The sequence below is a fragment of the Formica exsecta genome, unplaced genomic scaffold (assembly GCF_003651465.1).
Source record: "Formica exsecta isolate Colony F162 unplaced genomic scaffold, ASM365146v1 scaffold2, whole genome shotgun sequence".
Lineage (NCBI taxonomy): Eukaryota > Metazoa > Arthropoda > Insecta > Hymenoptera > Formicidae > Formica > Formica exsecta.
Window position 1 is genome coordinate 3,056,495 of NW_021849297.1, and position 12,745 is coordinate 3,069,239.

At 31.7% G+C, this 12,745-nt stretch overlaps 4 protein-coding genes across 10 annotated transcripts in view; 2 read left to right on the forward strand and 2 right to left on the reverse strand.

Annotated features, from left to right (window-relative positions):
* Nucleotides 1–132: 132 nt before the first annotated feature.
* LOC115234285 lies at nt 133–3,853 on the reverse strand. Of its 5 annotated transcripts, none has more exons than XM_029805241.1 (4): nt 3,733–3,853; nt 809–980; nt 609–727; nt 133–533 (listed from the first exon to the last, which is right to left on the reverse strand). In XM_029805241.1, the coding sequence occupies exons 2-4, from the start codon at nt 840–842 to the stop codon at nt 309–311; spliced, it is 378 nt and encodes a 125-aa protein (XP_029661101.1). In that variant the 5' UTR covers nt 843–980; nt 3,733–3,853; the 3' UTR covers nt 133–308. The 5 variants fall into 5 exon arrangements, with proteins under 5 accessions (XP_029661101.1, XP_029661103.1, XP_029661102.1 ...); XM_029805243.1 differs by lacking the exon at nt 3,733–3,853 and adding an exon at nt 3,118–3,254; XM_029805242.1 differs by lacking the exon at nt 3,733–3,853 and adding an exon at nt 1,328–1,465.
* LOC115234276 (adipocyte plasma membrane-associated protein) lies at nt 3,119–9,445 on the forward strand. The gene is made up of 4 exons (XM_029805228.1): nt 3,119–3,627; nt 3,760–3,965; nt 5,848–6,133; nt 6,582–9,445. Exons 1-4 carry the CDS (start codon nt 3,518–3,520, stop codon nt 7,708–7,710), a joined length of 1,731 nt encoding a protein of 576 aa, XP_029661088.1. The 5' UTR covers nt 3,119–3,517; the 3' UTR covers nt 7,711–9,445.
* Nucleotides 8,771–11,485, reverse strand: LOC115234283. 2 transcript variants are annotated; one of them, XM_029805237.1, is made up of 7 exons: nt 11,350–11,485; nt 11,021–11,149; nt 10,522–10,727; nt 10,385–10,444; nt 10,091–10,289; nt 9,919–10,028; nt 8,771–9,814 (listed from the first exon to the last, which is right to left on the reverse strand). In XM_029805237.1, exons 3-7 carry the CDS (start codon nt 10,594–10,596, stop codon nt 9,557–9,559), a joined length of 702 nt encoding a protein of 233 aa, XP_029661097.1. In that variant the 5' UTR covers nt 10,597–10,727; nt 11,021–11,149; nt 11,350–11,485; the 3' UTR covers nt 8,771–9,556. The 2 variants fall into 2 exon arrangements, with proteins under 2 accessions (XP_029661097.1, XP_029661096.1); XM_029805236.1 differs by having other exon boundaries at nt 11,224–11,354.
* An 89-nt stretch (nt 11,486–11,574) lies between these two features.
* The window catches only part of LOC115234280, a 22,085-nt gene continuing 20,914 nt past the window's right edge, over nt 11,575–12,745 (forward strand). For both annotated transcript variants that reach the window (XM_029805232.1, XM_029805231.1), the window contains exons 1-2: nt 11,575–11,742; nt 12,168–12,388. In XM_029805232.1, coding sequence (XP_029661092.1) covers nt 11,707–11,742; nt 12,168–12,388 — 257 coding nt within the window. In that variant the 5' untranslated portion in view covers nt 11,575–11,706. The remainder of the gene's footprint in view (nt 11,743–12,167; nt 12,389–12,745) is intronic.

Consider the following 12,745-nt stretch of genomic DNA (forward strand, 5'->3'; position numbering starts at 1 on the left):
ATAATTATTTAATATATTTTCTGTGTCTATGCTCTATTACTGTCAGAGACTAATGGTTGGATATTTTGCAAAATGCAAAGTTTATTGATAAAACGTTTAATAGAGATAGGATCATTATATAAATATGCATTATAAATTTAAAAAATCATTTTTTTTATTTATATTTACATAATACATTATAATTGTGTATGCAGTAAACAAATGTGCGACAACGACTTTGCAAACTGGAATATGCAATATTATTTTATGGTATACATATATCAGAATTGTGAGAATTCAAATGATAATGTTATAGTTGAAAAATATATTTATTGCCACAATAATTTATTTATATTGCATAACTTGTCCCTTTTAATCTGATCTAAAACAGCTGTCAAGTTTTCAATCTTGTCTATCATTACTTGCAATTTATGTTCTTGTGTTTTTAGCAGTTCAGTCGCTTCGGAAAGATTTTTTTCAAACATTGTTGATTGTTTGTTTGTAAAAGACTGCAAATCTGGAATTTTTATTGGCTTTACAAGAACCTTGGCCATCTGCAACAAAATACACTGATAATGTCAAAATAAAAAATACGATATAATAATAATAGTTCAACAAATAATACCTACAGATATCTCATTAGTAAGTTTGATGCAATTTTCCAGTTCTTTTGCGCATTGCAGTGGGTATCTTTCCCGAGCATCACAGACTTCAAACAATGCATCTTCGCACTGTTGTTCTAGGTCATCTAAATTCAAGATCGATAACATCATAAACAACCAAACAAAGTCATCTTCAATATAATGAAGTGCAGCTAAAACACACCTACCCATTTCTGAATATACAGTTGTGTTTTCACACATGATATGTATTATTTCATATTTGTAAACTCTCGCTCTAATAAGAATCTCTCTCTTTATAGTCTTCTTTTTCTTCTTCTATATGGCTGATTAGGTTTCTATGTAGAATTTGCCTATACGCCAGTCGGTTCTCTTTATAGTCTGAGAAAGAAACATAAACAAATGTTATAAAAAGTATCTTTGCATGTATGTATGTCAAATGACTTTACATGATAAAAGATGCTTAAATCGCAGAATGTCAACATGTCAAAAGTGTGAAGGGTCATAATTGGAGTTCTTTTCCAGTTATGACATGAATAATTTCACGCAACGATACTTTGATTTAACTCGATTCAAAAGTCAGTGGAGTTCGTTACACCTATGATCATATGATTCGATTTCTTTTGTCGCCATATGCATAAGATTTCTGAACGAGCGTGATATGAATTACAAGAATTTACCGATTAATCGTTCATATTATCATAATTGTAGATAATTTTTAAAAGTACCGAAATATATAAGAAAACTGTGTATTTAGAATACTAAAATATACACTTATTTCACAGACAGTAATTTTGGCCGATAAGTTGCCTGAACTGGGCCGCCAAGGAAAGTTACGCATGCGCGTAATCATCTGTATACATACCATACGCTTGACGAACAAATAATGGACAAATATATCAGATGTATCGCAAAAATAATGTTATTGGACAAAATAATTAATGTAAGAAAATTTTAACATGTTCATTATACATTCCGATTTTTTTTCGGAGATAATAAATGTTGATTTCTTTGATCATGATTTAAAGCTAACTGTTCGACCCGTCTTCATCTGAATGAATAAGCATATGATTAAGAAGCAAAGGTTCTGTGTATATATAGTATGTATTAAATTGACAAGCACGAAAAAAAATATACAGTTTTGAAACTTTTAATTATTCATTAGCAACCCGGATTGAACCGGAAGCAGAATCGATAACCGTTCCATGACCGCTTTTTTAATAGAATCGAAACGCGTAAACCGTATTGAAATTCTATTAAATTTATAAGTGCCGGTCTACAATAGGTGATTAAAGCCCTAAGCTTTAAGAAATTGACTAATCACAGTCGAGTATTCTCCTCATACTTGATTGTGATTGGTAATTAGAAATTATGATTTATTAGAAAAAAGTTAGAAAAACAATAATTTGAAAAGAACTGGAACCGTAACCGAAAAAAATTTAAACGGTTCGGGCTTCCTTTATTTATCAAGGAACCGCTTGTATTTTATTTCCATAAAATATTTTACATTACTAATTTTGTCGTTTTCTTAGCTGGGTGTCATCAGAAAATAATAAACCTGATGAAAATAAAATTTTCAAAAAGTCAAAAATGGAAGAAATAATGAATAAAAAACAATAAACTAAAAAGGTATCGAAAAGAACTGTAAACTGAAAATAATTTAATGGTCTGGTTATGGTTCCGTTAGTGCCGGTTTTTTTCGGTTACGGTAAGCCCTCTTTTCAAATTTTTTTTTCAAATCAATTCTTTCAAATCAAATTATCTATAAAATATATATATTAGAAAAAAGTTAGAAAAACAATAATTTGAAAAGAACTGGAACCGTAACCGAAAAAAATTTAAACGGTTCGGGCTTCCTTTATTTATCAAGGAACCAAAACTGAAACCGGAACATTTATATTAAATATTTTATTAAACTATAACCGAAACCGAACCCTAATAATTTTGTTTCGGTCCGGGTCCCTGTTCATTAGTCATGATGCACGAATATCTAGATGCGACGCGTGCACTCTAACTTCGTGCAATAACTGTACAAACTTCGTATGATAAGGCAGTGGGATAAGAAAGAAAGTTTGATAAACAGTGGTCAGGGGTCAGAGGCGCGTGTAGTATTGTTCGATATTACGCAGGATCGTTTAAATCACATTACTTTATAATCACGTTCAGACAAATTTGCATAATTACATAAAACATTGCATAGCATATACATCGAGAATCAAATAATCATAAACCTGTAAAAAAATTGTATTGATATTGTATTATCTATACTATATATACGTGATTGATTTTACTTTTCCTTGCTTTACAAGAGGCTATCCGTCTGAAGAAATCTCATATTACATGACGATGCGCGTTGCTGCTGACAAATGGCTTGTGCATCGTGCATTTCGGCCGATGATATCGCTAAACATTGGATGAGTTGCGATTTTGAAATAAATGGCGTTACGCGGTCTATTGCAGCAGTCACCTTCGTGTCATGATTCACGCATAGATATCACGAATAAAAGATGGATATTACCTATCGCCATTATATATCCGAATGCCGTTATTCGCGCATCGCAGAGACGCTTGGAACGTCTATCGTTGAATCCAGTCAGTTTTCTCAATCCTCGCGGAGCCATTGTCAAGGACAGCGGGCCGTTGACAACGTCGATGCTTTCCACGGAGTTTTTCGGAAACAACTTTTCAAAACGCAGTTATTTCACGACAAATATTTCATAACAGTGTCACGCGGAAGATAAAAAACGAAATTGGGTCAAGAGGGAATAAAACAACGAGAGTATTATATTGTCATTGAAGGGCAATATTACACGCGCCTCTCTGGACTCTGACCTGTTTATCGAACTTTCTTCTCCGCTGCCTTCGATACTCGAGGACGAAGAAACGGTGTAATTATCCTAGAAACGCTCATCAGCGAGATGGGTTATCTGAAGTCGGCCGGCACCGCCGTCATCTACATCGGCCTCTTTTTGGCTGTCATCACATTTATTCCCGGTTTACCACCGGACACGGAATTCCGGGAGTACAGGTATATATTATATTTTATATTCAATATATATTAACACTGTGTTGTCCACACGTATCCAGCTGCGCGGATCGCGGACAGCTCATCAGCCGTTTCTGGCCTTCTTACCGTTCTTGATCCTCGGGCTCTTTACAGTTTTGTGGAACCGCGCGATGTAGACCCTAAACTAGGCCCGAAGAATCGATTGAGCAATGCCCAAAGGCTGTTCGAAGGCAAATTTCTCGGTCCGGAAGCGTTGGCTGTCTACAACGGTCAACTCTACACCGGCGTTTACGACGGTTACATTCTGAGGATCGAGGAGGACGACTTTGTACCGGTTGCCAAATTTGGCAAAAAGTGCGGTGAGTTGTGTGTGTAAGAATAGATATATACACACACAGGCGATTTACCGTTCGATATTATCGATAAATCGGACAGATTTCTCGGCCAAGTTTAAATCATGTACGGTTCATTACATAGATGTACCATCATCATTACTAGAGAAAGAGAGTATGAGAGAGATAGAGAGAGAATATTTTCTATAATCTCTAATCTATATAAATATATTGATAAGTATATTTTAAATTGGATAAAATTTATTATTTTTTTTTTTAATTAAAGATGTATCTTAAATTGAATGAAATATTTAGTATAAGTTTAAAAGAGAAAAATGGAATATATATATAAACACGAACGATATCTTGTTGACAAGTAAATTAATCTCATGACGATTAATGTATTAATAAACTGATTATATATCGTGACAATCAAGTATCGGCCGATACATTATTTTGTAAGCATATTACTAAATTCTCGTAACAAAATTTTTCAAAGTGGATTCACGATCAATATTGAAATAAATCGATAAATTGCGTTAAATTACATATATACTTGATAATAAATAGTTTCTCTCGATCATGAATTAACATTAATAACTTTATTTATATACTTGAACTTTGTCTATCTCTTTAACCTTCTATTTTACTGGAATGAGAAAAAAATAGATGAAGTGATAAACAAGTATCAAAGATTAACTCGATAAACATTAAAGATTATGCATGTATAATTCATTTAATATAGTGTTCATAAGCAATATTAGAGAATATTCTGCGCGATTCTTCTAAAAAAGTTCGACAAATGTGTATATAATATATTTATTATTGAAAATATTTACTATATTTATTTTCTTATATAAAAGTACTTATATTTATGGTTCCGTTAGTGCCGGTTTTTTTCGGTTACGGTTCCAGTTCTTTTCAAATTTTTTTTTCAAATCAATTCTTTCAAATCAAATTATCTATAAAATATATATATATATAAAGAAAATAAGAAGTAAATTTAATAAATTCTGCATTTATTAATTAGAAATTATGATTTATTAGAAAAGTCTTAAAAATGTTTCAAACATAAGTTAGAGATAAAAAAATATGATCAACATAAACATTATTTTAAAAAATTAACACGATTATTATTTAACAAAAGAATTAACATAAATCTGTAAGTTACATATAGAATAATATGATCAATACATAAATAATCTTATTTCAAAATTTTAACACAATTTTTATTTACCAAAATAATGTAAATCCAAAGTTTTGAAAAAGAATTGAAAATATTATAGTTTGAACAAAACTTTTCTGTATGTCGTGAACTTCTTGGCATCTTTTACAACTTAATTTTTATTAGCGATACCGATGAATCTGCTATTGTTTATGGTCATTGTTTACACTTATAAAAGCAAGAAACGGATTAATGCGTTTACGTTCATCCACAGCTATTTTATTCTTTATTTATTCTATATAACTGTACATCTGAAAAGACTAATCAAACATTTTGTAATTTGAATATTGTTGTAAAGAAAAAGAGCTTGTTATATATTAGAATCAATTCTAAAGTATTTTATTTTATACATTATCTTTAATATTGGTTTTTAATCTTATACTTATTTCATAATATGTCACAAAGACAAATTTTGTATCTATTTAAAAATTTTTAGGTGAACATTATAATATATGTTGATAATAGTTTCTGTTACAATATTATGACAATAATTCGAGGACGATAATAATTATTACGATAATAATTAGAGGATTATTAAGAACTAATATTTGAGATGTCAGTATTAATTAATGTAACATAATTGTAAAGTAACATATTAATATATATAAATAATTTTGGTATAATTAATATAATTATTTATATATTAAAATAATAGTTAATAATATTCTTCCACAAACCTTACAGATGGCATATGGCAAGAGCACAAATGTGGCAGACCATTAGGATTGAAATTTGATAAGAAGGGCAATTTATACGTAATAGATGCTTATTATGGAATTTTCAAAGTAAATGTTGCAACTGGAGAGTACAAAAACATAGTGAACATTTCTAAACCGATCGACGGGAAATTTCCATTATTTCCTAATAGTATAGATATAACGGAGAATGGAGATCTTTATTGGACTGTTAGCAGTACAGACTTCGCTCTTTACGACATAGTGCAGTCGTTTTTTGCAAATCCATCGGGGAGGTAACGAAAAAATAGATATAATATAAAATAAGAATTATTAAAATAAGAATTATTTTATATTACGTATATACAAAATATATATATACACACACCCGCACACAATATTATTTTTCTCTTAATTTTTCTCTTGTATATGTAGGTTGTGTAGATGCATATATATATACAATTTTTTCCGTCTTTGTCCGAGATTAGTCATTGTCTCCTATAATCGAAACAAATTGTTTACTTTCACAAAGCTATAAATATTGCCGGCGGCTTGTGTAAAAAAATAAGATAAGGACGGGGATAAAATAAGGAGGGAGATAGAGCACATTTTATGAATTCGGCTAATTTGATTTTCGGCAATTAAAACTTGCGATTAGGCTCACTTGTATTCTTCTATTATTCTTATTATATTACAGTTATATTTTAGTTATATATATATATAAACATATATATATTTATACAGGCTTATACATTATAATGCAGCTAAAAAGAAGAACGAAGTATTGCTGGAAAATCTTGCATTTGCAAACGGAGTTATACTAAGTGACGACGAAAGTTTCATACTTGTGGCAGAAACGCTAGCATGCCGTATCATAAAGTACCATTTGAAAGGACCAAAAGCAGGTCAGCATGAGATCTTCATCGAGGGCTTGCCAGGTTCACCAGACAATCTTCATAGTGATGGTCAAGGTGGTTTCCTCGTGACTACAATTGTTATTATAGACTCTGAGCATCCTCAACTTAGTACCACTCTTGCACCACATCCATATTTAAGAAAAATGATTGTGCGATTGTTATTGATGATGGAATTACCATTTAAACTGTTGCATGATATTTATCCCAGTATCTTTACGGAGAAAGCTTTGCATGCAATTGGATCATATCATATCATGGGAAATCTATTTAATAATATTGACAAAAGTTTTGTATTGAGAATAGATGCATTGGGTAATATTATGGAAGTCCTTTTTTCGGACGATAACACAATCAGTGGTATTAGTGAAGCTTTTATACATAATGGCTTTGTATGGTTTGCCAGTCCATGGCGAAATTACCTCGCAAGAGTTCCGTTAAAACAAGCTTTCCCTGACCTAGCTAACAATGAAAAGCAATCTTCTTGTACAAGAAGTGAGAATGCTGCCGCTTCGAATGTAAAGTCAGAAAGAGCGAAGCGAGATACGATATCAACATTTGCACCAACTACATCTAAACCAACTCCCACTCCTACGACAACGCCTAAATCAATCGATGCTCCGACAACATCTAAGCCAACTACCATGTCAAAACCATCCTCAACTCCTAAAGTACATAAACCTACTACTACGCGCAATAATAATGCAAAATCGTCGGATGTTAAACCAACTTCGACATCTGCGAATGCTGAAGTAAAGAAGAAGAGTACAGAAACAGTTAGCGACGCAAAACTTAATACGAAATCAAATTCGCCGAATGCGAAATCCGAAACAGATAATAAAAATGAGGATGTTGGAAAGAAAAATATTAAATCTGGAAAGATTAAAGAAAAAGTACAGAAATCACTTCCTGAGAAGAGTAAACCGGTAGAAGCAAAACGTCCAAGAGACGATCTCTAATAAAAGAATAAATAAACGATGATGCATTGTGATACCATCAATACTTGTTGAAAAGGTACATTCCATTTTTCAGATATTTCAATGCAAAATAAGTTCATGGTTATAGATTATATCGATTTTTCATAGTAATTTGTTTTAAATACAATTATATCAAATTTGTTGTTATATTATATCCAAGTCATGTACGATTAATTATGTATGTACAAGATGATCGATTATCAATAATACAATCGGAAAGATAATTATCTTAATAATTTTATATTGAAAAATAATTTACTTGTAAGAATTTGTTTTACATACGAGATTCTGTTTTTAAGGAAATCAAAACTATCTTTGTCACACTTTTTTGTGATACCATAATTTTTAATTGCATTGCAACATAAATTATTCAATTTACATATTACATATTAGGATGTTAATTCGTATATATACAAAATCATATAAATAAAAGTTAAGGTTACATATATTACAAAATATATTAAGATTATCATTTTTTCAAGTAGTGTATTCTATTTTCATTTGCACACACACATATATATATATTCTGTTGATAAAAAGAAAGAAATCCGCTGTTGAATTAATGAGATCAATAAAAATCATACAAGTCTAACATTCAAATAAAGAAAATATTAAGATATAAAAGATTTTTAATAATTTTCCAATTTTTCAACTCAATTTTTTTAAAACAAATATAAATACATTTTGTTGTACTTTTTTTTAGATTTACTTTATGTGGAATCATTCCATTTTTCCGATTGTACTATCAACAATTATTTATCTTGTGTGCATTCCATAATGGAATGAAATAACGCAACAATACACTGGAAGATTTAACAGCTTTATTAAATGATTATAAGAATAAAAGTTTAAAAAATTCTTACATGTTAAAGAGTGATGTATAGATATAAAGTTGAAAGTATTGCTCTGACATATTTTCTTATATTTTCGACGATATATACTAATTTCATAGTATATATTAATTTTCATTTATATATCTGGATTGTGTATTCCCAGATTCTTATAATAATATATGAAAAGAATTATTTTTGTCTTTGTTTTGTTTTTTGTTCTTTTTTTTTTCGCGGCGTTAGTTGCTTTGTGAGCATTACTTCTATCTTTCGTCTTTCAATTTCAGACTCGAATATTAGGATTATATTAAAATAATTAAACCAGTAACATAAATCTATAAGAAAGAGTTAATAATATATTAAATTATCTAAGTTTTATTTTGCATTTCTATTTGTGCAATAAACAATCTTGAATTAAGTTTATGCTTATTATTTTTATATCTTCATTTACAATATATCGAAAATATTCACAAGAACACAATTTATGTAAGTTATGCATAACTGAATAAATCTCGGAATGATACTGATATATGATAAAGGACTGATAATGAATATTTTTGTTAAGTTGTGTGTGTGGGATGGCAAATATGAATTATAATAACTTTATTATATATGTTATATGGTGTCAGGTGTGAAATGTATGATAATTATAAGAATTCTATAGTTTAGCAAAATTATATAAATAAAAACAAATTTTTATCAAATTTGTATGAAACAAATTGTGATATTCAAAAAGAGAGCTCGAGGCAGAAAATTTAAAAAGAGATGTAAAAATTTATTTTTACTGGAATCTATAAACTTATGTTTTATCTGAATGTTAATATGAACATCCTCTTAATGAAACACGTTGAAAATTATTAAAATAATTTTTATTATAAAAAAAAAAACCTTAAGTATACACACAATATTCTTTTGAAGAAAATTGAAATGTGAGCTATTGAAATATATACCTATGATAAAAAATATATATATACATTTATTATCAAAAGCCAATACTTTTAAAGATCAAGCCATCTTACTATGTAAGTAGGTAACAACATCTTCATTTTATCAATTAAAAACATTTGCACTTTCCACAGAACTGTTGGCTGTTTAATAAAATACCAATATCCATTTCTTCTAAGTACTGCCCACTTTTGTGCACTTGTTAAAGATTTTTTGTATGCTAGTATAGGTTTATCCTTTAACTTTATCCAAGGTTCATGTATTGTACCTAGGCCTAATTTGATTAACTCCTCGCCAATCTTCAACGAGTCCTGTTTGCAGAAATAATGTGAGGATGCATAATCAGTTGAGTATAAATATTATATATACTCAACATATATACATATCTATGTAAAAATATTTTGGCTTCTCTTACTTGATCTTTCTGTGACATTGCAACTATACATTCCAGATATTGCTTTTCTTTGACTATAGGTATAAATGTTATATGTTTTCCACTGACTACACATTGCAACCAACTTATACCTAGAAGATTAACATATTACTTCTCGATAGCAGCTATAGATCATAATCGATTTGATACATACCATTACCCGTAATGTTAACGCCACTGATTTTTACAGGTAAATAATTATTATTAAAATTAAGAAAAGGCAATAAGGGTTGATGATTGACCATTAGTAGAGCACCATGACTCGGTTCCACACGCATTACAGTGCCTTGGAGTGGAACTCGTGATTGCAAGAAATGAGATGGGACATCGGACGGTTTCTTAAATTTTGCGAACTGAAAAATACCGATAGAAAGCAAGTGTGAGATTCGTAAGACAAGACACTGGCGATAGTGAGTACAGGGGAGAGAGAGAAATAGTTTATACTTACAGGTCTAATCCTGTATAGAGCAACGAATAAACCGGAGCTAGCGATCCCATAGGTAATCAGCTGGAAAGAGAAAAAGCAAGTAAGTGGCAATCATATGACAGCGCAGAGGGGAGAGGTTAGAAAGGTGTCATATATACCTTGCCCGGTCCCATTTCGTCCTCCATAAAAATCTGAAAACGTTCGAAAATTGTAGGTATTTTTTCGCGCGTCATAATTGACTCGATCTTATCAAGGAATGTCGTTCGTAATGTGTCCTCTGCGGTTGAATCAAAAATATTTGTACACACTGATCACGATCGTTCGGCCACGTTTACTATTACGATGAGTATCGCGTCCCATCGACCTTTTTTAAATTGAACATTATTATAGCCGAAACTTTTTTATAAATGCTGGTTATAAATAAACATTTACTATCTCATATCATATCTGAGCATATCAAAATTTATACGAAATTAAAGATTTCTGTTAGCTGATGACACTGTACATACACAATACCGTTTGCACTTAAAATGAAATAATGTATTCAGAAATCTCACAAAGAAAAGAAAAAAGATAAAAAAGCTTCAGAAAAGTGCAGCTAAAAAAAGAATAGGCTTGAGAAAAACGAATGTAATATATAATTATGTAATCACTTGCCGAATGCCGAAGTGATGTGTACATTCTTAAAATAATCGAAAGAGACTTGTTTATGGGCCTAAACCATCTTTTCTTCCCTCAGGATTATAATTCTATCCCATTCACACGTCAGCGAGCGGCTCAAAAAACCTGAAAAGGCTTATAACTTGACACGCGAGACGAGCACTGATCTCATCTTTCAAGAAACTCTTATATTTACTTACAGACTATATATACTTTAAATAACTTGTTATTATAATTAACATATTTGTGGTATGTTAAACCTTCTAATAGCTATATATTATTGTCACTTTCGTTTTATAGCAAAAAATTAAATATTAAGAACCCACTAAAAAAAGGAAGCGCTTCAGTCAATCGGACGTCGATTTATTATTACGTTGTATATTACGTATTATTATGTCGAAAACTCGATCGTAAAAAAAGATGTGACTTCACGCGCGCGAGATCGGACTCGCGCTCCAATTCCGCGCCGCTGTCCGGAGCGTGCGCCGAGAAGCGAGCGGAGTCGCGTGCGACATCAGCTCGTTCGGTTCCCCATTCGGTTCGAGAGACACGCGGTAAGACATCGATCGAGACACGACACGGCACTGCACGATCCCTTCGGAAGGACGGAAGAGAAGGCTCCCGCGGATGCTCGGCAATCGTGCCGTCGCATCCTCGCACCATCCAACGTACTGAGCGCGAATATGTTCCGGGACGGCCAATATCTGGAAGTGATCAAGGTACCGCGTGCAACAGCTGTCAACAGCTGGCTGTCAAACGTGCGCGCGCGCGCACTCCATCGCCGCGCGTACGAATTCGCACGAGAATGCGTGCAACATCTGTGAAGAGGGAACGATGAATTAGCGACGATATTCTTTATAATGTACTCTGTATTAGCGATACTTATCGATATCTTCGATCATTGAAAAATCGCCTGCCGCAACGAATGATGGGAGCATATGTATTTGTTACAGAAAATCGACAGATGTATTATAATTTATAATATTAAAATACTGTACTATTATTATGACAATTATTTTGATAATCGAGATATCGGGAATATACTGTTGACGCAGCACGGAATATCTATCATTAATTTTGCGTAACGATACGGCAATTTGTATCGAGTGTATATTCTTTTATAACGATGTATGTGTGTTCACAGGCTTCGGACGATTGTTTGGCAACCGCCGTGGTCACTGTGCAGGAAAAAACGGTGGAGATCGAGAAGCAGAAGGTCACCACTAACAAATGGCTGCAGGTCGAGGATTGGGCAGCGCTCTATAAGATATTGGAACGAGCGATCCTGCGAAACTATCGGGATGACAGATCACATCGCGAAAGCCAGGGTGAATGGAAAAAGTCCACTCGCCAGTTGGAAATCACGTAAGAAATGCAATATCGATTCAACGACTTCGGATTAATTGTTCTTTAGCGAGTTGATTACATCTTGTTAATTTTGTTAATCCAGATGTTCAATATATCTGCGAACAAAGTAGTTTTAATTAAATTATTAATTTTCCATCGTGAAGTGAACAATTTGTTAAAAAATCGAAAAAATACATTAAATATATTTCAACGACTTTGTTCTTTAGCGAGTTGATTACATCTTGTTAATTTTGTTAATCCAGATGTTCAATATATCTGCGAACAAAGTAGTTTTAGTAGTTTTAATAATTTTCCATCGTGAAGTGAACAATTTGTTAAAAAATCGAAAAAATACATTAAATATATATATATATA

Bases quoted from the DNA above. Each gene is read 5' to 3' on its own strand.
- LOC115234285 (XM_029805241.1), bottom strand. From the start codon at position 842: ATGTGTGAAAACACAACTGTATATTCAGAAATGG. The intron at 728-808 runs GTAGGTGTGTTT...TCTTGAATTTAG, and splicing joins AACTGTATATTCAGAAATGG to ATGACCTAGAACAACAGTGC. The intron at 534-608 runs GTAGGTATTATT...ATTTTGTTGCAG, and splicing joins AACTTACTAATGAGATATCT to ATGGCCAAGGTTCTTGTAAA.
- LOC115234276 (XM_029805228.1), top strand. From the start codon at position 3,518: ATGGGTTATCTGAAGTCGGCCGGCACCGCCGTCATCTACATCGGCCTC. The intron at 3,628-3,759 runs GTATATATTATA...GGCTCTTTACAG, and splicing joins ACGGAATTCCGGGAGTACAG to TTTTGTGGAACCGCGCGATG. The intron at 6,134-6,581 runs GTAACGAAAAAA...ATATTTATACAG, and splicing joins TTTGCAAATCCATCGGGGAG to GCTTATACATTATAATGCAG.
- LOC115234283 (XM_029805237.1), bottom strand. From the start codon at position 10,596: ATGACGCGCGAAAAAATACCTACAATTTTCGAACGTTTTCAGATTTTT. The intron at 10,445-10,521 runs GTATATATGACA...TTCTCTTTCCAG, and splicing joins ACGAAATGGGACCGGGCAAG to CTGATTACCTATGGGATCGC. The intron at 10,029-10,090 runs GTATGTATCAAA...TTAATCTTCTAG, and splicing joins CGTTAACATTACGGGTAATG to GTATAAGTTGGTTGCAATGT.